This window comes from Ascaphus truei, chromosome 16 (assembly GCF_040206685.1).
Source record: "Ascaphus truei isolate aAscTru1 chromosome 16, aAscTru1.hap1, whole genome shotgun sequence".
In the NCBI taxonomy this organism is placed as follows: Eukaryota; Metazoa; Chordata; class Amphibia; order Anura; family Ascaphidae; genus Ascaphus; species Ascaphus truei.
The window spans coordinates 35560286-35585417 of NC_134498.1; the positions used below are offsets into that span (position 1 = coordinate 35560286).

Genomic DNA, 25132 nt, shown 5'->3' on the forward strand with positions numbered 1-25132 from the left:
TGTCTTGCGAAAGAAAGCCTCATTGTAACTATGGTGTGAGGTATGTCTCTGCACAGGGTGATAATTAAGAGCTGATTGTGAAAACTTTCCGATTTGTGCATTGGTAGGTAAGCCCAGTGAAGAATGCAGATCTGTGGCTTGGTGACGCAGGACAGGACATATTCCACTGGTGTGGGAGGAGAGTGGGTTGGCTTTGGGGGTGGGTACAGTAGGGGAAACCAGGGTGGAAACATTCTGGGAATGGGAGGGCTAGACTCTAGAGGATAATTTCTTTCTTTCTTTTGGCTCAGTCAATCATACAGTATTTATCAGGCTAACCTCTCACTTCTAAACTCACCCCTGGGAAACGAACCCTACTGCAGTTAGGGTACTTGGGATGTGAAAATCAAACACCAGCCGGGATCCTGATGCGGATTTCTAGGTGGGCTGCTTGAAGGATGACTACCGAAATGGGGAGAAGTCCTTGCTCTTGGCCTCACGTAACCCTGGGATGGCTGGTTCTGATCCACTGCTTTGCTGGAGCTGTCGCCTTGGCTGCTGCAGATGGTGAGTACAGTATGTGAAACTATTATGAGAGTGGGGTGTTGTGTAAACTTTCCCTGTATTTATGCAAACTCATATTTTTCAATCAGTGGGTCAGGTAGCCAAGCCTAACAGGACAGGGTTTCAGGATATTCCTGCTTCAGCACAGTTGGCTCAATCACTGGCTTAGTCCAAGAAGCAGGGATATTCTGAAACCCTGATCTGTTGCTAGCTCTTGAGTACTGGAGTTGGTTTACCCCTGTGTTGGATTAACCAACAAGATACTGCAGGCAGTTACGTTACCATTCCATACAGGAGCATTTAAGAACGGTAACCTTGTTGTTCAGACATTTGGCTGTGTAAACTGCTCCCTGATGGTGTAAGTCCGTTATTGGCCAGTGGCTCTCAGATACGAAATATTAGAATGTAAGCTATTTGGGTCAAACATGTTATTGTATATTTTTATTTATACAACACAGCATTAAATGTCAATATTGCTATTGTTAATATTATCGATATTTGGGTTTGAGCGTACAGGGGTTGAGTTTGACCTGTAGTTAATATTATCGATAGCAAGCAAATTCTTGCATGTCACTGATTCTCATCAACGCGGTAGGCAAGCGAATATAGAAATTAGGGGGTCAAAATGTATGTTTTGATTGAAGTATAATCCGTGGCCTTTGAATAAAAATACTATTTATATTTTAGCTTTCTTACCGCTGTAGGGCTTCAATTATGACATTGATTTGCTCATGGTGTATTGATTCTTTACTTATATTATTCGTTTCGAGAAAGAATATATATATAATCTCAATAACTACGTACGAGAGTGTTATATTTAACTTATTTGTATTATTGGGGCATTGTATCTTTAAAACATGAAGCTGGATGACTCAGTTACAGATTAAGAAATCTTATATCCTTCCTTTTTGCTTTTTAGAAGGATGTTTTGGTGCCAGTATTTTGTGTGGGTCGCCTTTTCCAAGTACATTAGTCACAATATTGTTTGACGTTCTGTAATCAGCAGACAGAATTAGCAGAATGCTTTAACGAGTTGCTAGATTAGCATTTGCTATTATTGCCCTTGGGGTTTTCAGAGGGGTTATTGTGCAGAACATCAGGGGCTGTTTATCAAAGTGACATTTGTGGAAAAACAAACTCAAAGATAGAACAAGAATAATCCCATTCATGAAATTGCAACACGGGGTGTGATGAATTGTATTTTCTTCACTTGACCAAGAATATAGACATTTCATAAATCTACCCCAAAAATATATATTTTTTTAAAAGGTGCAATCCCAGCTATACAGCTTTTCAGTGCCCCTCTGATACTTCGAGCAGGTGACATAATAATATAATGCTGATAAGGCTACCTTAACGTGGATGGAGGCATGAACTATTTTGGCCAAGGGATTGAACTGAATAACCTATACTTATGAGAAGATAAGACACAGAAAAAAAACTATAGTAAAGAACTAATGACATCAATGTTTGATGGGCATTGGGGATTCTTTGATTTATTGCTGTATATTTGGGTTAACTTTCCCAGTAGCTCCCCAAAATACACACAATACATGACTCAGATAAATATATACATATATAATATTGTGCGCCTGGGTTTTGCGCTGGCTAAGATTGTGTATGTCTAATTGTAAAGATATTTACATAAGGGAGACTGTCCCAAGTCCAATGCATGAACAATAATATATTTATTTTTTTAGAGTTACAGATCCCAAAATAAGAGAACAAACGGTCCACTTAGGCTAATTTTGGAAATGAAGAGCACCAAGATGCTGAAGCTTGTAGCCTTTCTTCAGAGATACATTTGATGCTGTGTTTTGCACCTGTGTTAAACCAAGTTTCATAGGTGTAACCTTTAGCCACTTGCATTCCTGAGTTTTTATATGACCTCTTATGCATTTTTACCTAATTGGCGTTATGAGACACCTGAGAGGTTGGGTTATGACACAGAAGTCTGATTATATCTAAGGGCTTTATTCTGTATATGTCGACGTGTATGTTCTCTGTCACAAATCCCATATGAAGTCTTTGAGGAGCAGCCTGAATGACCCCATAAGTGTGAAATCCTTCTTTGGCCCTGAATACTTTTATTGCCACGGTCGTTACATGACTGGATCACTGCACAATTTGGGTCTGAAGAACTTTCCCCAAGATATAGCATGGGTTCATGCTAGAACAAACACCATCCATGAGGAAGGCTGTCTTTACAGTGGAAACGTTGGATTATATGGTTTAAACAGATGTCCGTGTGCCACAGACCCACTCCCCCCCCCCCCCCCCGAAAATAAATCAAAATCTTCTCTAGAGAAATTGATTTTCATTTTTAGCCTAATGCTTTAGATATTCAAAACAAGCCTAAAAAGATTAAGTATTTCTACACCAATAAAGCTCGTCGGTTGTGTTGATATTTCAGTAGGTGGAAGCTGTTTCCCCTTTTCATAATCTTTGACATTTTTACAATTTATTGAGAATAGGGTGAGGGGCGTCCCATGTACTGATGTGATCCTGTAATTAGGATGGGGAGCGTCCACATGTACTGATGTGATCCTGTAATTAGGATGGGGGGCGTCCACATGTACTGATGTGATCCTGTAATTAGGATGGGGGGCGTCCACATGTATTGATGTGATCCTGTAATTAGGATGGGGGGCGTCCCATGTACTGATGTGATCCTGTAATTAGGATGAGGGGCGTCCCATGTATTGATGTGATCCTGTAATTAGGATTGGGGGCGTCCCATGTACTGATGTGATCCTGTAATTAGGATGGGGGGCGTCCCATGTACTGATGTGATCCTGTAATTAGGATGAGGGGCGTCCCATGTACTGATGTGATCCTATAATACTGATGTGATCCTGTAATTAGGTTGGGGATTGGCCCATGCATGTAGTGTCGCAAATGGCTTTTTTAGCTTAAAAATTGTGCTTCAACCTGAATTTGAATTGCACTTGTGTTCACCTCTTTACTAAGCTCAAATTTCTCTCTGTGATAAAGGTTTTTTCCCCCCAATTTGTATTGACACACAGAATCGGACTGCACTTTGTGTATATATAGAAAGGGTATGTACTAAAATATAGAATTACTACCCCGTGCTAGAATATTTCTACCCTATCCTCAATGAAAATATCCAATAAAGATTAAGTAAAAAATAAAATAAAAAAATAATTAGAAAAATGAATATTTGTGTCACAAAATAATTTAAAAATGTGTCAAAATCATCTCCCAAATTGACGTAATCCCTAAAAAGACAATAGTGTTAACACTGAATTAATTTGCTATGTACAGTATGAATCTAAATAATGCTTATTGCATTTTTTTTTACATTAAACTATTAATTACATTTTTAATGAGTTTTAAAGCATCCTTTGATTTCTATAGCAGGTTTTAGCCCACCTCGCCAGCAGTGCAAGATCTTTGTAACACTTTCCTGTTGGGGATAATTTGTTGCCAATATTCCCAGGAATTTGAGCTGCAAACTGTAACAATAGATAATGTTACCTTAGGATACATTAGGCTAAGATCCCACTGCCTCAGACCACGCGCCCGCACTGCAGACAGGCGGCGCGTGGAGAGGCACTTGACCGAGATATGCAATCTGTAGGGAGCCGGAGCGGGAGCGGGAGGGGGGGCGTGGTAAAACTTTGCCAGGTCTGAGATGAGACCGTGGTGCCGTCCACCCCCCCACACACAACACATACATACATATACACACACACACACACACACTTTTCCCCCGCAGCTCTTTCCCTGCTCCCCTCCCAAGCCGCCTCTCATCCGTAACTCCTTCCCTCCCCCCCTCATTGGCTGACTGCCGCACCACGTGACGCGTCAGCGCTGCAAATCACTAGGAGCTTTCAGCATCGTCCGGCTGACGCGTCACAGCACGCAGTCAGCCAAGTCGGAAGGAGCTAGCGGGGACCTCCACACTGGAGGAAAGGGGCTGGTGGTCTGCGCACACCGCCGGACGCAGCAGGACCAAAGCCTGAAGGATACATTGTAGCTGCTGAGTTACACTAACTGAAGCAGCCATTATCTTAGTCACACAATCAGGATTTTTACAGATTTATAACAGGAGAACCATACGATTGCAATGCTTAGGTAAAAATGCACAATTATACATTGACACAAGCTTTACATATATAAGTAAGAAGAAAGAGGGGGGAATGTAGAATTGCTGCTTTAACAAAATGAATAATGTACCCAGTATGGCTATTATAAATAATATTACACTAAATTCATATTTACCAAAACTAGTTATAAATTAAAATAATACACTTTTCTGTTTTCATTTAAATTATATAAATCACAAATTCAACATGAGTGATGAGCTAAAATTAATTTTAGGCTCCAAATTATGTGTCATACGAATTAAGTCAAGTCACATAAGAACCTTAAAAGGGGGGGTTAGTGACGTCATTCTGCTGACGGTCACGCGCACGAGGAGGGAGAGGCAGGCAGATCGCTTTCTGGACCCTTATTGTGAGCACAGACGGAGAGTGTATACTGGGACTGAGAACAGGTTGTATGGTTATTTTTACAAACAGCCAGCATATAGTACAGAGTCTACCTATGCTTTGTATATGTATACCTTACACCTTCTCTCCATACATAGCACTGATATGTTACAATTGTCCTAATTGTTATGTGACTTTTGGTTACGTGTGATTTCATTGATCTGCTCTATTTCAGACAAGTATTTTTGTGCGATACAGTTATTACGGTGGATACACTTTAACATATCTGCCTCCATCCAGCACTTGGGGATTTTAAGTTATTATATAGCATTACGTGTTTCGTCTGTGTTTTAACTTGATGCATTAAAATTGTATTATTTTTTGTGCTTTTCTGTGCCCGTATAGCAGTCCACTCTATTTGGTGGGTCAGGCTATTTAAGCTTCTGTTATGGCCATACAATTATTATCAGTGTGACCTACCTTGAGTGCAGTTATCAGGGGCTCCGGTGACACTCTGTGAAGGTTGTTATGTGGAAACAAAGAGTGGTGACCACAGATTCGACACACACTTTATGAAGGTTTGTATTACTCTTTAGCACTGATATTGTTGACGCAATAAACTTTGAAAAGAAACATATTAATACGTAGGCCGCCGTGTTTAATCTTACAATCTATCCTAAACGCTGCTGCTAGATTCACTCTACTCTCTCCTAAATCTGTCGGCGTCTCTCCTGCTGAAATCCATCTCCTGGCTTTCCATTAAATCCTTTATCACGTACAAAATCGCCCTCCTCTGTTTTAACGCTTTACACTCTTCTGCCCCTCCTTACATCTCAGCCCTAATTTCTCACTATACACCTGCAACTTTATTACGCCTTCATTCATTTAATGAAAGTGATGTTTGGTGTAGTTTTTTTATGTCCTGAATACATAAAGGTGGAGCTGTGATCAATATAGATTTTTTTTTCTTTTCTTATTCAGCACATTTTAACCCTTTAGTTACCAGAAGGGCCTCGAAAACCATGCATTGAAGGCGTATCTAGCAGCAAAATAGTCAACTTGATATTTTAATTTCTTTCTCCCTTAACTGCGGTAAAATATCTATCTATCTATCCCCATTCCAAATCTGAGACGTCCAGATGTGATTCTGCTCAAGGATGTCTTCTCTCTACCCCTTTTGTATCTAAAGCCGTCTCCCGCCTAAAACCTTTCTCACTGACTGCCCCACACCTCTGGAACGCCCTTCCCCTCAATATCCGACTAGTACCCTTTCTATCCATAAAGTACCTTTATTAAAACGCACCCCTTTAACGAAGCATGTGGGTATCTCCGCTGGTTGATACTACACATCTCACATGCACTAACCTTGGCCCCTTGCAGACACACTTACCAGAACAGCCTCCTACTGTCTCTGTAAGTTCTCCCCACTTACCACTTGGATTGTGAGCTCTTCGGGGCAGGAACTCCTATTCCTATTGTTTTATGTCCGAAGTGCTTATTTCCATTGTGTTATAATCTATACTATATTTCTAAGTTTGTTATTCCGTCTGTTTGTTTGTATGTCCGAAGCATCGAAATCTCACAAACGGCACGACGTAGCCCTACGAAACTTTTACTGGACATTGTGCTGCGGATTTGTAGGTCAACGCAACTATTTTGAGCTTCCAATATGACTCACCTCCCAAATTATGGACATTCTATGTTTCCATTGGGTGTCCTGCAAAAATGTTAGAGCAGGAGGGGGGGGCGTGGCTACTAAGGGAGGGGGCGTGTCCTTGGCTGGATCGGGGGGGGGTGTGTGTGTGTGTGTGTGATGTGAGATGTGCGGGGGAGATGTTCCAGCTAGCGGGGGGAGATGTGCCGGCAGCGAGGGGAGATGTGCCGGCAGCGAGGGGAGATGTGCCGGCAGCGGGGGGAGATGTGCCGGCAGCGGGGGGAGATGTGCCATCGGGGGGAGGAGGGGAGCGGGGAGATGTGCCAGCAGCGTGGGGAGATGTGCCAGCAGTGGAGGGGAGGGGGCGCGGGGAGATGTGCCAGCGGTGGGGGTGGAGGTCGGGGAGATGTGCCGGCAGCGTGGGGAGATGTGCCGGCAGTGGGGGAGATGTACCAGCGGTGGGGAGGGGGGGGGCAGGGAGATGTGCCGGCAACGAGGGGAGATGTGCCAGCAGCGGGGGGGAGGAGGGGGACAGGGAGATGTGCCAGGGGAGGGTGGGGGGCAGGGAGATGTGCCGGCAGCATTGGGAGATGTGCCGGCAGCATTGGGAGATGTGCCGGCAGCATTGGGAGATGTGCCGGCAGCTCCCTGGGTGAAGCCGGGTACAAAAGCAAGTATTATTCTAAAGATATACGTAATGCATATTTGCTGCAAATATTGCATATAATGGGCAGACTACGTGGGCCAAGTGATTAGTGCCTGCCGTCAAATTCTATGTTAATTTTGCTTTTGCATAACTTTTATGGTTACAGTGACACACACGTTCTGCTGTCCCAAAAATATAAAAGAAAGAACATTAACATCAAAATAAAAGAAAACAATATACAGCTAAACCCCGTTATAACGCGGGTCTCGGGGTCCACCCCGAGACCACCGCGTTACTAACGGGGTCGCGAGAAAAAAAAATGGCCGCCGCGCTTTAGCGCATATTCATCCCGCGGGACAGGAGATGGGAGCGGGCATGTCCCTCCGCTCCCCGCTTCCCCCTGTCACCGCGGGACAGGCCGCGGGGCAGGAGATGGGAGCGGGGATGTCTCTCCTGTCCCCGCTTCCCCCTGTCACCTCGGGACAGGCCGCGGGGCAGGAGATGGGAGCGGGGATGTCTCTCCTGTCCCCGCTTCCCCCTGTCACCTCGGGACAGGCCGCGGGGCAGGAGATGGGAGCGGGGATGTCCCTCCTGTCCCCGCTTCCCCCTGTCACCTCGGGACAGGCCGCGGGGCAGGAGATGGGAGCGGGGATGTCTCTCCTGTCCCCGCTTCCCCCTGTCACCTCGGGACAGGCCGCGGGGCAGGAGATGGGAGCGGGGATGTCTCTCCTGTCCCCGCTTCCCCCTGTCACCTCGGGACAGGCCGCGGGGCAGGAGATGGGAGCGGGGATGTCCCTCCTGTCCCCGCTTCCCCCTGTCACCTCGGGACAGGCCGCGGGGCAGGAGATGGGAGCGGGGATGTCTCTCCTGTCCCCGCTTCCCCCTGTCACCTCGGGACAGGCCGCGGGGCAGGAGATGGGAGTGGGGATGTCCCCTCAGGTCGCCGCTTACCTCAGAACCATGCTGCCTGCATGGAGGTTGTAGCGGGGGGTTTCTTCTCCCCACCGCTGTCCCCGGTGCTCCCGCTGCCTGCGCGGGAGGAGGGGGGGGAGCGGGTGGTGGTGCTGGTCGCGGCCCGTCTGTGTAGAGTGAGAGAGTGTGTGTGTATGTATATATGGGAGAGAAAGTGTGTGTGTGTATATGGGTGTGTGAGTGTGGGTAAGTGTCTGAGTGTGTGTGTAAGTGTGTGTAAGTGTGTGTGAGTGTGTGTGAGTGTCTGTGAGTGTGTAAGTGTGTGTGAGTGTGTGTGAGTGTGTGTGAGTGTGTGTGAGTGTCTGTGAGTGTCTGTGAGTGTCTAAGTGTGTGTGAGTGTGTGTGAGTGTCTGTGAGTGTGTAAGTGTGTGTGAGTGTGTGTGAGTGTGTGTCTGTGAGTGTCTAAGTGTGTGTAAGTGTGTGTAAGTGTGTGTGAGTGTGTGTGAGTGTCTAAGTGTGTGTAAGTGTGTGTGTGTGTGTGTGTGTGTGAGTGTGTGTGAGTGTCTGTAAGTGTGCGTAAGTGTGCGTGAGTGTGCGTAAGTGTGTGTGAGTGTGCGTGAGTGTGGTCAGTGTGTGTGCAGTGTGTCAGTGTGAGCAATGAGCAGTGTGTGTGCAGTGTGCAGTGTGTGTGCAGTGTGGCAGTGAGCAATGAGCAGTGTGTGTGCAGTGAGTGTGTGCAGTGTGTCAGTGTGAGCAATGAGCAGTGTGTGTGCAGTGTGCAGTGTGTGTGCAGTGTGGCAGTGTGAGCAATGAGCAGTGTGTGTGCAGTGAGTGTGTGCAGTGTGCAAAAAAAAAAATGTAAAAAAATTTTTTTTAAAAATTTTTTTTTTTTTTTTTTTTTTTTTTTAAAAAAAAAAAACGGGAGCCACGGGAAAACCGCGTTATAACCGAATCGCGGTATAACGAGGCGCGTTATAACGGGGTTTAGCTGTATCTCCAATCGATGTTCGGCACATATGATTACACGTTGGCAGTGGTTTTAATGAGTACTTTGTTTCTGAAGCTGGTTTTAGCCATGCGCTGGTTTCTTGCTAAAGGAACTCATTGCTGTGTTTCAGGTGAATGGCAGTGTACACATCATTAACTGTGCAAACTGAATATATGGAGTAAGACAGGGGGTGGTCAACTCCAGTACACAAGAGCCAGCAGGTCAGGTTATCAGGATATCCCTGCTGCAGCACTGGTAGCTCAATCAGTGGCGGAGCCACCTGTGCTGGAACTGATTGAGCCACCTGTGCTGAAGCAGGGATATCATGAAAACCTGACCTGTTGATGGCCCTTGAGGACTGGCGTTGCCCCCTGGGAGTAGCAAATTATCTGCTATTTGCAGGTGATAACTCGGGAGTACAAACCGCTGGGGCTGTATAATAACTTTGTCCTGGATGATATTCTCTTTGAGCCTTGACTATCTTATCTGGTTATATTTTAATAATAATAATAATAATGATAAGCTATTATTCCAAAGGGCAAGTATTTCTGATAACATTATCATTGCTGAAGTGTTTATCAGTAAACTGAAAGTGCTTATGTGTCACTTTGTAAATCAAACTGAATACCTTATATATTTGACCTAAAAACGGTTTTGTACAATGTATGATAACAAATACACACGTGTGTGCACACACACACACACACACATATATATATATATATAATAGATAGAGCCAGTCAGCACACTAATACAAAGCATGAGCAGATGCTAGTCCCATAGAGATAAACAGAATAGTTACCAGTCCGTGAACTAATAAAGGAGACAGCATACAGCAAGGGGTAGTCCAAAAAAAGATGTATTCAAACTGTTACACAGATGCCAACGTTTCGGTCCCACAGGGAGACCTTCCTCAGGGCCGTGCAACCACCAACTGCGCATCAATGTCACAGAAAGCACCCCAATTTCAACTCTTCGGACGGTGGCTCCCAGTGGCCTCAATGAAGAGTTGAAATTGGGGTGCTTTCTGTGACATTGATGCGTGGCCTACCTTCATTGCATGTGCATGTTGTGTTTTGTTTAACAGCATATTTGACTACCAGTGATCCCATGTATTTTCCATCGCTGCACTTTATGTGCACACCTGTATGTTCACTGTTGTTTTTGTGTTTATGTCCCAGCAACTATGCATTTCCACACCTGGTTATAATTTCTTTCACGTTTTTATCATGTATTTGAGATCTCCTGCCTTCAGCTTAAACTGCATGTAGTTGTTCCTATATCCCTTTTTTTTTTCCCCTCACGTCTCCTGACCCTGCATGCTTGCGCAGTGCTGTCCCCAGTGGCCAATCAGTGCTAATGCGCATGCGCAATGCTACTAGCTGGCGTCCGTGGTTGCCAGGGCATTCGTTGATGCTCATTGCGGCTGGTGTCTGCTCGCAGTGGAATCTGCCCTATTGGCTGCTCGGCTCGTAGCAGCCTTGTTCGCGCGTGCGCAGTGGGGCTTGCATTGCGCCTGACAGCATGGGTCGCTGGATGGTGACATCAGAACGGCCCGTTGTGAGTAGCTCATTGAATCCCCTGTGTTGGGGGAGTGCCTTAGACACATTAATTGCAGCACATTGGTTGGAGCTGGAGATCGCCAGGTGAGGTGCATTATTGCATGGATTGGGTGCTGGTGATTGGTTGTATGTGTTTTATGTGCACTTAGGGTGGGGTATATAGGTGGGTCACTCACAGTTGGTGGTTGCACGGCCCTGAGGAAGGTCTCCCTGTGGGACTGAAACATTGGCATCTGTGTAACAGTATGTTTTGAATACATCTTTTTTTGGACTACCCCTTGCTGTATGCTGTCTCCTTTATTAGTTCACGGACTGGTAACTATGTGTGTATATATATATATATATATATATATATATATATATATATATATATATATATATATATATATATATATATATATATATATATAACAACAAGACAAACTGCCTGCAACAGACTAAGCAAATAATGAGTACTTAAATTAGTAATATAATAACCACTAACGGTGCTAGGGACTGGAAGTAATATAACAATGAAAAGAAAAAGAAAAGCGTCCCAACTTAGCACTCAAGTATACCCAGAATAAATATCAAAGAAAATTATGATTTATTTAACAGCACAAATAATCAAACATAAAATACAAAAAATATTAAAACAAACCCTGACATCCTCCTGTGATAGAATATGTATCAGACAGGGGAAATCCCCTATGAAGATACTGATGGACCCCTAATACCCAAGGCAAGGGAAAAAAGCCTATAAGCACAAAATATATGTAGAACAAGGGGTTAACAATAACCCCTTGAACCTAAAAGGCCGGCCTCACCCCTAGTAAATATAAAACCACAAAGCAAGCATAGGTAACACATGCACCAAATTGCCTAATACATGCTGATGTCAAATACATATATTATATACATACACCGTAAATGCAGTTGGTATAATCAAGGCAAACCAGGCACAGTACCAAAAAGAGACTGTTAGCATGGGATCAACAATGGTTAACAGTTCACATCAGTTACCATAGTCCATGAGACCATCCATGCCACATTGTGATAGTAAAATGTCCAAAGGGTAAAGATCTTCCAATTGAGGGGTCCATCCGCAGGGGAGTCAGGGAAAAACAAACGCCCCAACACGTGTTTCACCCTCGCTTCATCAGGGGCCTTGGGTATTAGGGGTCCATAAGTATCTTCATAGGGGATTTCCCCAGTCTGATACATATTCTATCACCGGAGGATGTACCTGACTGCTGGAGGACTTTATACACATAGGCTCGGTGCCACACGCTTCATGAATCGTGAGTCCCTCTATCTCAATTTTATCAGTGCTCTTAGGTGAGCCAATTGCTGGGAGAGACTCTTATAATCACTCATTTGAAGCTTTGCCGTGACTTGTTATATGCATTGAACCAATAAGCAAGATTCAGCAACTTTCTCTTACTTCTTGAGCGCCTGGTTGGTTAACCCTTTGGTTTCCCTGTCCACACCCACTCCCTACAGAAGTCTGTATCTCAGCATGCAGGGGGTCCCCGGAGCTGAAACTAATAGGGTTCAGCTCCAGCAACCCTCTGCTTCAATCCTATGCTAATTTAAAAAAAAACAGTAATAATAATTTAAAAAAAAGCATGAACTGCTCCTTTAAATAAGCCATTCGTTGTTCTTTGGCATATACTGTACAACCCCAATAAAAGTCACGTTCTTATTTGACAAAACAGTTTTCCCCCTCTTCATGTGCTGTGCTTCCATGAAAACAGACGTTGGTTAAATCAGTATTCTGGTTTTTTTTGTTTGTTTTTTGCATAGAAAAATTTCACCCCTCTCCGATTAACATCACTTTCCACATGAAAACCATGTTTACTCTTTTATGGAAATGGAGCCCCTCTGACATCATTCAAAATACAAGCTGTGACCCGGTAAAATACTACAGTGAGGTTTACACACGGGAGTCAAGCAAAGAAAAAAAACTGGTAATGTTTCTTTTGCGTCCACTTCTACATTTCTCATTATTTACAAGGATGTCTTTTATATTTCTTTTAAACCCTACCAGACAAAACCCACTTTTACCAAAGAATATCTCCCGTGCACGCCCTCTAGTACTGAGTTTCTTGGTGCGTTTGAAATAAATAAAGAAGCGTCCAAAATATGTATTTGTCGTTTAAATACATGACGGTTTTTTTTTGCTTCTTTTTCTCTTTTCATTTTTTTTTTTTACATTGGACTGAAGCAGGGCGTCTCTGGAGCTGGACTCCATGCATTTCAGCTTCGGGGACCCCCTGGTTCTGAAGATGCTTACCTCCCGTAGGGGGTGCCGGTAGCCGCTCCGCTCACAGGGTTTATATAACGGCGGAGTGTGAAACCTCCCGCACTCTGCGGAGCAACAGGAAGCTGTGATGTCATCCAGTTCGTCGTGCTCTTCGCCCATGTGACGCTGGAGCTTTAAACTTTAAACCCAGCTAGCTAAGTGAGAGCGGCTACCAGCACCTGCTACGGAGGTAAGTGTCTCCGGAAGCAGGGGGTCCCCGGAGCTGAAAATAAGGGGTTCCGCTAAAGACACCCCCTGCTTCAGCCCTGTGTTAAAAAAAAAAAAAAAAAGCAATGTCATGAATTGCTCTTTAAGATAAACTGCACAGTAAATATTTCCCATAATGCATTTTTAAAATAAATCTAATATTAATATTTCGCAGGAAATATAAATCAATACAGGCAGTCCTCGTTTTACAACGCTTCGCTTTACAACGAATGGCTTATCCAACGCTGTGCAATGCATACCTATGTTCATTTTTACAACGCCAAAACGGCTTATCCAACGCTTTTACGATGCTTTGCAAAGTTGTTTATGTGTATATAATCTTATACTATATTAGTGAAAGCACTGTATGTTTGCCTGCCTGGATGTCCGGTGTCCCTAGGGGAAATCTCATTGGTCCCTTGGCCCGCCCGCCCCCGCACACCTCTCATTGGCCTGAGGCGGAGTGACGGGCCAAAGGACACACAGGGACACACACACTCACAGGGAACACAGGGACACACACACAGACACACACACACACACAGACACACACACAGACACACACACAGGGACACACACACACAGGGACACACACACACACGGACACACACACACACACACACACACACACACACACAGGGGGACACACGGACACAGGGACACACACACGGACACAGGGACACACACACACACACACACACACACACACACACACACACACAGGGGGACACACGGACACAGGGACACACACACGGACACAGGGACACACACACACACACACACACACTGTTACATACATTAGCGGGGCTCACAGTGTTAGCAGCACCCGCGCGCACCTCCTCCTCTCCCCGTGTCTCCCGCGCTTTCACCCCGACCCCCCCTCCCCCAGCGCCGCTACAGTCAGCGGGACACACACACTATTATTACCCCTTCAGCGCCCCCCCCCCCCCCCACCCAGTGTCAGCGGCCGTGCGAGACCCCCCCTCTATATCTCCCACCTCTCCCCCCCCCACACATATACATGCCCCCCCCTCCCCGGCGCTACAACTCACCCCTCCCCGGCGGGGGAACAGCCAGTGGCCAGGCAGGCTGCCTCGCGGCGCCGAGTGCCCAAGATGGCGGCGCCCGGGACACAGCGGGGGAGCGGCCACAACACGCTGCCTCCCGCCTCATATCCACGTGGGACCTGCCGGATGGGTGAGTGAGCGGCCTTCACCTCCCCTCCACCCCCCCCCCCTCCCCTCCAGTGTCAGTGTCTCCCCGATACCCCCCCCCACCCCCCGGCGCCGCTACAGTCAGCGGGGGAGCGAGCGAGCGCCCGGGACACAGCGGGAGAGCGGCCACAACACGCTGCCTCCCGCCTCAGATCCACGTGGGACCTGCCGGACGGGTGAGTGAGCGGCCTTCACCTCCCCTCACCCACCCCTCACCCCCCATCACCTCCCCTCACCCCCTTTCACCTCCCCTCACTCCACTTCTCCCTTCCATCCCCATTTACCTCCCCCCCTCCACCCCCCCTTCACCTCCCCTCCACCCCCCCTTCACCACCTCCCCTCCACCCCCCCCCTTCACCTCCCTTCCACCCCCCCTTCACCTCCCTTCCACCCCCCCCCTTCACCTCCCTTCCACCCCCCCCTTCACCTACCTTCCACTCCCCCCCTTCACCTCCCCTCCACCCCCCACCTTCACCTCCCCTCCACCCCCCCTTCACCTCCCCTCCACCCCCCCTTCCCACCACCTCCCCCCTTCTCCCCCTTCTCCCCCTTCCCACCACCTCCCCCCTTCTCCCCCTTTCCACCACCTCCCCCCTTCTCCCCCTTTCCACCACCTCCCCCCTCCTCCCCCTTCCCACCACTTCTCCCCTTCCCCCCCCCCCCGCTCCCCTTCCCCCCCCCGCTCCCCTTCCCCCCCTCCCCTTTCCACCCCCCCCCCTCCGCTCCTCTTCCCCCCCCTCCACCTCTCCTCTTCCCCCCCCTCCACCTCTCCTCTTCCCCCCCCTCCACCTCTTTTTCCCCTTTCCCCTCCCACCCCCTCCCACACTTCCACCCCCTCCTCTAACCCTTCCCCCCCCTCCTCTAACCCTTCCCCCCCCTCCTCTAACCCTTCCCCCCCCTCCTCTAACCCTTCCCCCCCCTCCTCTAACCCTTCCCACCCCTCCTCTAACCCTTCCCCCCCCTCCTCTAACCCTTCCCCCCCTCCTCTAACCCTCCCCCCCTCCTCTAACCCTTCCCCCCTCCTCTAACCCTTCCCCCCCTCCTCTAACCCTTCCCCCCCTCCTCTAACCCTTCCCCCCTCCCTCTAACCCTTCCCCCCTCCTCCACCCCTTGCCCCCCTCCTCCACCACCCCTTGCCCCCCTCCTCCACCACCCCTTGCCCCCCTCCTCCTCCACCCCTTGCCCCCCTCCTCCTCCACCCCTTGCCCCCCTCCTCCTCCACCCCTTGCCCCCCTCCTCCTCCACCCCTTGCCCCCCTCCTCCACCCCTTGCTCCCCTCCTACACCCCTTGCCCCCCTCCTCCACCCCTTGCCCCCCTCCTCCACCCCCTCCTCCCCTTCCCGCCACCCTTCGCCTTCATGCCCGCCTTAACGCCTCCCCACCCCCGCTTCTGCCTTTCACCCGCCCTTACTCCGGCCGCCTCTGCCTTTCACCCACCGCCTCACAGCCGCTGCACACACTCAACAGACACCCGCCACACTCGACACATACCTGCCGCCACACACACCTGCTGCCTCCCGCCCCTACGCACCGACATCACTGACCCACCGCCTCACACCCTAGCAGGACCCCCACTCACAGACAGCACTCACAACCCACGCGCCACCCGCCGCCTCACACCCTAGCAGGACCCCCACTCACAGACAGCACTCACAACCCACGCGCCACCCGCCGCCTCACACCCTAGCAGGACCCCCACTCACAGACAGCACTCACAACCCACCCGCCACCCCGCCGCCTCACACCCTAGCAGGACACACGACTCAGATTTTTACATCACTTATGCCACCAAAATATACATTGTACTGTGGTGTGGTTACAATAAACCATTTTTATACAACATCGTATTACATTTTCTTCCATCTTTCTTTTCAATATTATTATCCAACCTTTACAACAAACAGTCACCTATTGTTCCACGATTTATAAATAATACTACCTATTATGCATTTACATCCCGGGCAACGCCGGGTCTCTCAGCTAGTATATATATATATTATACTATATAATATATTATATTTTTATATTATATATTATGTTATATTATATATATAATACAGTATATGCACTATATAATGTATGTGTATGCTGCATATCTTATTGTTTGTGTAAAATATTTTGTGTATTTTAGCATTAAAAATGCCTTCAGGAACGGAACCATTTATTTAAACAGTGTTCCTATGGGAAAACGTGTTTCACTTTACAACGTTTCGCTTTCCAACACCATTTTGAGTAACGCATTGTGTCGGATAACTGAGGACTGCCTGTAAATACAAATTGAGCCGCTTTCTCCCTTTGAGACCTCCTCTTCCTTTCCTCTTCCTGATGGAGCACAGAAAGCGACCCCCCCTTCCCCCTACAGAACGCAAAAGGTAGAATATGACATCGCTACTAGGTCACGGCAGCCCCTGGAGAGCCAGAACCTATATGTAGTAGCTAAGTGTATAGGGCACCCAAATAGCAGTAAGGTGCCGTAACAAATATGGCACTATGTGAATGAAGCACTAACACACACAAGCCCTCATTGGCTGAATGAGAGTTTCTATACATTAGGGCCTCAATGGCACAAACATAATTTAGTGGAACACCCCTATGTATCTTTTTATCATTCAGATGGTAACACAATCATGGAAGGAAATCACATCAAATAGTGTAATTCAGTAGTGTCCAAATATATATACTGTATAATACACACACACACATACATACACATACATACACACACACACACACTATATATAGATAGATAGATAGAAATCGCTGATTTGCATGTGGTTTGAAAATCTCACAGCAGCTATATTTGTGAATATAAATATAGATCCAAAGACTTTTGGCACATGAACCATAGCCTTGCACTGCGTCCCTCTCTGTATTTGACTAAACGACAGAGGGAAGACGTCAAGGATTTTATTTATTTATTGTATTTATAAAATGTTTCACCAGGAAGTAGTTCCTTGAGAGTTACCTCTCATTTTCAAGTATGTCCTGGGCACAGAGTTACGATGACAAATAGTACAAGGATAGGTTGCGTTGATGGACACCGGGGTGTTCAAAACCGTCTCTAGCTACACAGCTGTGCACCTACTGTCTATGTCCCTGCAGATTCAGCCTTCTAAGTCAAATTTGGATATACTGTATAGCTTTCCCTTCACACCATGTTGTGGGGAGTATTCACAGCTGTCACAGAGCCTACATTACAATATCCAACCCGTGTTTCATAGGTTTATTCGCTACAATAAAAATGGGGAAACTAATTTCGTGCACACATTATATCTCTGCATTTTACCAATGCTAATCGATGTTTATTTTCTTTAGCGGTGACTAAAGCTTTGTTTTTCTTTTTTATGTGGTCGCCCATTTTCAGATCTCGAGCAAGTACCTATACCGTGAAATGGGTGTTGAGATGTTTGGGAAAACTGAGCTAAACAATGCCATTTTTTTAAATGTGCGTAGCGAATCGAAATGTCTTATAAACAACGTCACTCTTTTTATAAAGAGTCAGTGGACCAATACATCCGTATTATTGATATCAGGTAATGGTTTATTCCAATATTTATATATTTCAAGGTGTTATTATTACTGTTATTAATAACCATATCAGTTACTGTATACTCATTGAAAATGCATGTGAATTTAATTTTAAAATGAGGCGATAAACCTTTTACAGCTGTTATAGCCGTTAAAACAGCTTTGTGTTGGAGGCGCACGATCGGCAGAGGCTGCTAAGTAAGTTCCGCACACGACCAGGTGATTTGCCAAAATCGGAGGGATCTAAAACCTGAGAAATTTCCTCATAACCACACAGAAGCCAGAAGGAAGGTTAGGAGCCTAACAAAATGGCCCGGAAACTGAAAACAATTAAAAACATGATGGAGGTAACAGATTTTATTAGAAGGTGGGATGGGCCCCAAGACAGAGGGAAGATGGGGGCCCACATATAGAGGAGGCCCATGTGACTGACTCAAGTGCAGAGCAATACCGCGCCCCTCCCCCACTCCGGATGGAGGATGTCTTTTTGACAATATGAAGGCAGTATTTAGAGAGGAATTACAAACAGCATTAAAGGATATTGATGGGGATATCACCTCTCTGGGGGAACGCACAAATAAATTCACAAACGGTGAAAGAGCCCAGAGAGCACATAGATGAATTGCAGGAAACAAATGAAGATCTGGAAAAGAGATCACGTGGAAATAATGTCCGGATCAGAGGTAAAACTGAACAAGTAGACCAACAAGAGTCTTATCTGCACAGACTTTTCAGGCAGCTCATTCCTAACATGTTCCATTTACACAGAGCACACAGGGCCCTCCGGGGGTCGCCACAAAAATGAGGACAACAACGCATGTTTATTTCATATAGCTCTTTTCACCCAATGGGACTCAAAGCGCTTCACCATTACAGTATAGTGCGCAGTACGCAGCACATATGAATTTTTACAGACCCAGTCCCTGCCCCATAGAGCTTACAATCTGTTTTTGGCACCTGAGGCACAGGAGATGAGGTGACTTGCACAAGGTCACAAGGAGCCGACACCAGGAATTGAACCAGTTTCTCCCGATTCAAAGTCAGTGTTATTGTTTATCAGGGTCAGTGTCTTCACTCACTGAGACACTCCTTTGCAGTGAGAAGCCACGGGATATCATTCTTCGCTTCCTCTATTTCAAAGTGAAGGAGGATTTACTAAAAGCTGCAAGAAATGCAGAAGGAATAGATTTTGAAGGGGCCAATCTGGAGATTTATCCTGATCTCTCACAAATGACACTGGTGCGGAGAAGGGAGAGGGAGATAGAATTAACTAATCTGTGCTGTTTGTGAAATCTTCATGTAAGGTCAGATTCGCTACTGATATAATAGGAGAATTTAACTTGAAGGTGAGAAACCCAAAAGACCTATACTGGAAACCAACGTTAAGGGAAAAAAACAAATAACAACATTACTTTAATTAAACAGAGGTAGGGGTATACATGGGTGTTTCGGTACATATATATGTACACATGGGTTTGGGTACGTGTGGATGTGTGCAAATATAAGGAATCACAGAGTCTAGTTTAGCTGTCTGTCTACAATGGAAGGTGACAAAATACATGAATAAAAGAAAAACGAATAAGTTTCACCCGTCGCAGTATTCACTGTAGACCCCTAGCCGTAAGCCGACCTTTACAAGCCCACAACCAGGTTTACAACCAACCTTTACAAGCCCTCTTGTTGCCCCTACAAGGGCCCAGCTTTGGACTTGGATGGGTTGTAACCCAAATTATTACCCTCCCCCCACACACTCCCACTTAATATCAGAACACAGTTTGCGAGTTGGGATAGGATTTTAATCTAAGTACAGAAGGTTCAATTCTCTTCTACCCATCCCCGGGTTATGCATATTCAGCAGTAGTCAGGGGACTTTTTCAGCGATAGGTAAACAGATGCTCTCAATAGGTTAAACCCCCAAGAGATGGCAGCAATCTGCAACACTATTGACATTTTCTTTAGTATTATTATCCGTAGCAGCCCTCTGGGTGCAAACAGACAATATGATGATGGAAGTATCCCAATGTGACAATACGTACAAGATAATGCAGGAGAGAATGAAACATGCATTAACCTCTGTAGACATATTACCATGTTTTCTCAACCTGTACAGGCCCCATCAGACTGGTTGGTACCACAGACACACTGAACCAAGATGCCCAGAGTGTTACTGAGGATCCGGAGACACTAGAAGGTGACACACCCAGATCCATATATTTCAGTTCACATACCGCATAGGCACTACTTCTCTATAAGTCTTTAATATCTTAATATGGCTTATTCTATAATTACACACTATGTAAGAGGGCTCAACAGCCCCAGAAAAAAAAGAACAAAAGGAGACTTGTAGCCATAGTAATGCTCCAGGAAACACACTTTAGCCAACAGTAAGTTCCAAAATGTAAAGATAAATATTATCCGCAGGTTTTTTGGCATCCTCTAGTAATAATGAAATTTAAAAAAACGAGGGTGGTAACATTGTTTAATCGCTGCACCCCCTTCACACTGGAGAGGAAGACATGTGATAGGAACGGGAGATACATAGTGCTCTTAGCGGGAAGGATTGGGGATTGCTAGGTCATACTGGCCTGTGTGCTCCCAGTAGTCCAGATCGGGAAATTTCCACGTCTTTCTTTACTTCACAGACCTAGAAAAAGAGATACAAGGCACATTAATCATTGGAGACTTCAACATAGCGCTGAGCACTCCATTAGACAGATCAGCGGCACAGTTAAACTTGCCAAGAACCCTACGTGAAAAAACAATGCCAAACAGCTGGGTGTTTTGAACAAACGCCAATAACAGTTTGAATAAATAAATTAGAGGGTGAATTCTGTAGTATATGTATATTCAAATACACTGCTATATCCTCTCTAATAATGTAAAAATGTAAATACCCTGCTTATCCCTTTAATTCTGTTCTGCCTCTAAATTGTTCCATTTGGATTTGTCCTGTCGGAAATCTGTCAGTAAGACTTCTACTCACTAAATGGTGCTACGTTTTAGCATGCACTCGCTCTCATGCAAATGAGTTACATTAGGCTGAGTCCATGGTCAGCACTTATCCGCTGACCTGCGCTGAGGCGTTCTGACGCTTGTCATTGAGCCCCTGCTGCCGCAATGAGAGTGGCTTTAGCAGGGGCTCGCGAACGCTTCCGCAGGCGTGCGGAAGCGTAGCCGACATTCATTTTTTAGTTTGAGCGCAGGGCCTGTCACGTGAGCGGTTCGCCCAATGAGGGCGAACCAGCTCCGTGACGTCACTGGCCCGCCCCCCAACACGCCCCCGGAAGGCGCGCGAACCAAGGCCAGGGAAAGCACCCGCTTTCCCTCAGCCTCAGCGCGCCTCCGCACTGCTGGAGTCACCATGGACTCAGCCTAAGTTATGGGGGAGGGCGGGGGCAATTCCAGTCCTCAATAGCCACCAACAGGTTAGGATATCCCTGGCGCGGCACGTGGCTCAATCAGTGGCTGACTCATTGACTGAGCCACTGATTAAGCCACCTGTGCTGAAGCAGGGATATCCTGAAAACCTGATCTGTTGGTGGCACTTGAGGACTGGAGTTGGCCGCTCCTGCATTAGTTAATATGACCTAATTGTTGCTCCAAGTCTGAACCGCCTTAACCACTGGCGGTCCTTAGTTAATCATCGCGCCAAATTATAATACCATTAAATAATCATTTTCACTAAACCTCACATTGCTATGTTTCACTCGTGCGAATGCCGTGGAAATGAATGCTGTAAACACAAGTACATGAGTGGATCGGTGAATGTGGCATTACGTTACCACTTCTATATAGGCTACCATACCCTCTAGGCAGGGCAGCCAACAGAATCGCATTCACTCTACTTCGTCCCGTCATGTCTCTTTGTTCCCCCAACACCCCATGTCTTTCTCTCTCCTGTTCCCCTTAGTGTCTCTCTCACACACTTTGTCATTCCATATGTTACCCTTCTCTGTTCTCTCCTCCTCTCGTGTATGTCTCTTCTTTCCCCCTAAAATATCTCTATCCTCTCCCCCAAGCATGTCTCCTTTGCCCCCCAGCATGTCTCTCTCCCCCCCAGCATGTCTCTCTCCTCTCCCGCCCAGCATGTCTCTCTCTCTTCTTACACTGTTCATCTCATTCTTTCTCTCTTCTCCGATCGTATATTTATCTAATTCCCCCCTCTGGACTCTTTTCTCACAAGTGCCATTCTCTATATTTAATCCCCCATGTATTTCCCCCAATGTCATCCTCTCTCAACAATCTGATGTTTCTTTTCCCAGCATATTTTTCTCTTTTCCTTCCCCTCTTCTCCCCCCCCCCCCACGTGCCTCTCTCGTCTCTCTCTCTTTTGTCTCCCCCTCATGTCTCTCTCTCTCTTTTGTCTCCCCCTCATGTCTCTCTCTCTCTCTTTTGTCTCCCCCTCATGTCTCTCTCTCTCTCTTTTGTCTCCCCCTCATGTCTCTCTCTCTTTTGTCCCCCCCTCATGTCTCTCTCTCTCTTTTGTCCCCCTCATGTCTATGTCTCCCCCTAATGTCTATGTCTCCCCCTCATGTCTATGTCCCCCCTCATGTCTATGTCCCCCCTCATGTCTATGTCCCCCCTCATGTCTATGTCTCCCCCTCATGTCTATGTCTCCCCCTCATGTCTATGTCTCCCCCTCATGTCTATGTCTCCCCCTCATGTCTATGTCTCCCCCTCATGTCTATGTCTCTCTCTTTCTCTCTTTTTTCTCCCCCTCATGTCTATGTCTCTCTCTTTCTCTCTTTCTCTCTTTTTTCTCCCCCTCATGTCTATGTCTCTCTCTTTCTCTCTTTTTTCTCCCCCTCATGTCTCTCTCTCTCTCTCTTTCTCTCTTTTTTCTCCCCCTCATGTCTCTCTCTCTCTCTCTCTCTCCCCTTCCTTCCTTCCTTCCTCTCATGTATTTCTCTCTCCTTCCTTCCTTCCTCTCGTGTATTTCTCTCTCCTTCCTTCCTCTCGTGTATTTCTCTCCTTCCTTCCTTCCTCTCATGTATTTCTCTCTTGTACTTCCTTTTCTCTGTGTTTCTCTCCCTTGCTATCTTCTTCCTTTTCATGTCTGTTATTTATCTCCATGATTGAACCCTTCCCCCCCGCTCACCTTTCCCAGCCTGTCTCTCATGCTGCAGCTCCAGCCCCGCGCCGCTCTACGTGAGGCCCCGCCCCCTGATACGTGAGGCCCCGCCCCCTAACCGAGGCTTTTTTCAAACTCTCGCAAATTTGTGAATAGTTGAAAATGTGAAAAAATTCCATCTTGGATTTATCTCAACCCTCCAGTACAGGGGTGGCCAATTCCAGTCCTCAAGAGCCGTTAGGTATTTGGAATATCCCTGCTTCAGCACAGCTGGCTCAACTGAGCCACCTGTGCTGAAGCAGGGATAGCCTGACGACCTGACCTGTTGGTGGCCCTCGAGGACTGGAGTTGGCCACCCCTGCTGTAGTAGGAATGATAGAAGTTACCTACAGTAGTTGAATTCTTATTAATGGTTTATAATGCTGAATATCTACTTGTTCTTTGGCAGGTGTTCCAGATCAGACAGCTGTGACTGGGTTCAGTTGCATTTGGTACAATAAGGAACACATGGTCTGCACATGGCACCCTGGAGACCATTCCCCTCCTAATACTAACTACACCTTGCTTTACTGGTTGGTATAAAGGAAAGCCTTCCATTGTAACATCCACACCAGAAACACCCACCGTATGCTCTATAATAAACACTGGAACATTTAGAACAGAGGTGGCCAACTCCAGTTCTCAATGGCCGCCAACAGGTCACATTTTAAGGATATCCCTGCTTCAGCACAGGTGGCTCAATTAGTGGCTCAGTCAACGCCTATTAACAGAGCTCCATTATAGTTACCGCAGGGATTTAACGAGATATTAGTTGGGTATGTGAGAGCGAGTGAATTCTATTTGACAACAGTACAAAGTGCTATATATACCTCCCCAAACACACCATTGGCCAACACGCGGAGACAGCTGTGCACAGAAAGGAGCGCACCTGGCATACCTGGGACATATCCGAATTTAAGTCATTTAAATATACTTTGCATATCCATATTAGCATTATATGATAACCGCCCATTATAAGCCCTGAGCTCTGGGGATCTGGGCCAGTATGGTTAGCACGGCCTCGTCAACGTGAACATCTAGTTGACTAATTGAAGGTATTATTTTAATTTCTTAACGATTTACTTCGCTTCCAATGCAGGTTGAAAGGGGAAAGCTCGGGTTTTGAAGGCACATTCCCAAAGCCTACACAGTAAGTACAATGAAAATGATCGATGCAGCCAGACTCCTTTTTTCTCCCCCAGATACCTCAACATACCGGGACGCGGGGCCAGCGCGAGGGTTCCATGCGCCCTAGGTGAACCTTAAAAAGTGCGCCCCAAAAATAAAATAAACAGTGGCGTAGCTATCGGGGGTGCGACGCAAAATAAAAATAGGGCGCCAGAATACCGGACAAAAAAAAAAGAAAAATAACTTAAAATAAGATAAATAGAAAATAAGAGGAAAAAAAGAATTATTATATTTAATGCGCCACTTGGATCTTTGCACCCTAGGCGACCACCTTGGTTCGCCTAATGGACGGGCCAGCCCTGCCTGGATGCCTTACAGAGTTTCCATAGGATTCAATGGTGATGTTGATGCGGAATGCGCAGGCATACCTAACAAAATTTAGACGATAACATCTGTGTGTGTGTGTGTCTAATTTTCTAACTGGATACAAGAGAACAGATGTCAGTTTCTGATTACACAGAAGATAACAAAAGCTTATTCTAAAAGCGAAATGCGCTTAGAAATACACCCATTATGGCAAATATTAGTATTAGATAAAGAGTTTAAATATTTTCCTAAGAGAAATAATGGGGGAACAACGGGGCAACATTCAAGGAGCTAGAAATCAACGTGGAAAATATTGGAAAGTATTTCTTCATTGAACCGATAATCAATACCTGGGACGGCTTCCTTCAAAGTTAGAGAAAGTAAAGTCAGAAAAAGGTTGTGTACACTTCAGAGTTTATAAAGAATACACTGTTAGTTAGGGCCTACAGTTTTGTAAATCGGCAGAAACATGGACAGAATGTGTGTCTGTGTCATTGGGTGTATTCAGCCGATGATAAGAGAAAGGACATAAGGTA

The 25132-nt window shown here is 46.3% G+C and overlaps 1 protein-coding gene across 1 annotated transcript in view; it reads left to right on the forward strand.

Annotated features, from left to right (window-relative positions):
- Window positions 1-244: 244 nt before the first annotated feature.
- IL13RA1 (interleukin 13 receptor subunit alpha 1) overlaps window positions 245-25132 on the forward strand; it is a 48645-nt gene continuing 23757 nt past the window's right edge. Inside the window, exons 1-6 of the mRNA XM_075573154.1 lie at window positions 245-546; window positions 12545-12708; window positions 17829-17997; window positions 20103-20183; window positions 23512-23635; window positions 24202-24252. Of these exons, the coding sequence (XP_075429269.1) occupies window positions 438-546; window positions 12545-12708; window positions 17829-17997; window positions 20103-20183; window positions 23512-23635; window positions 24202-24252 (698 nt within the window). The 5' untranslated portion in view covers window positions 245-437. The remainder of the gene's footprint in view (window positions 547-12544; window positions 12709-17828; window positions 17998-20102; window positions 20184-23511; window positions 23636-24201; window positions 24253-25132) is intronic.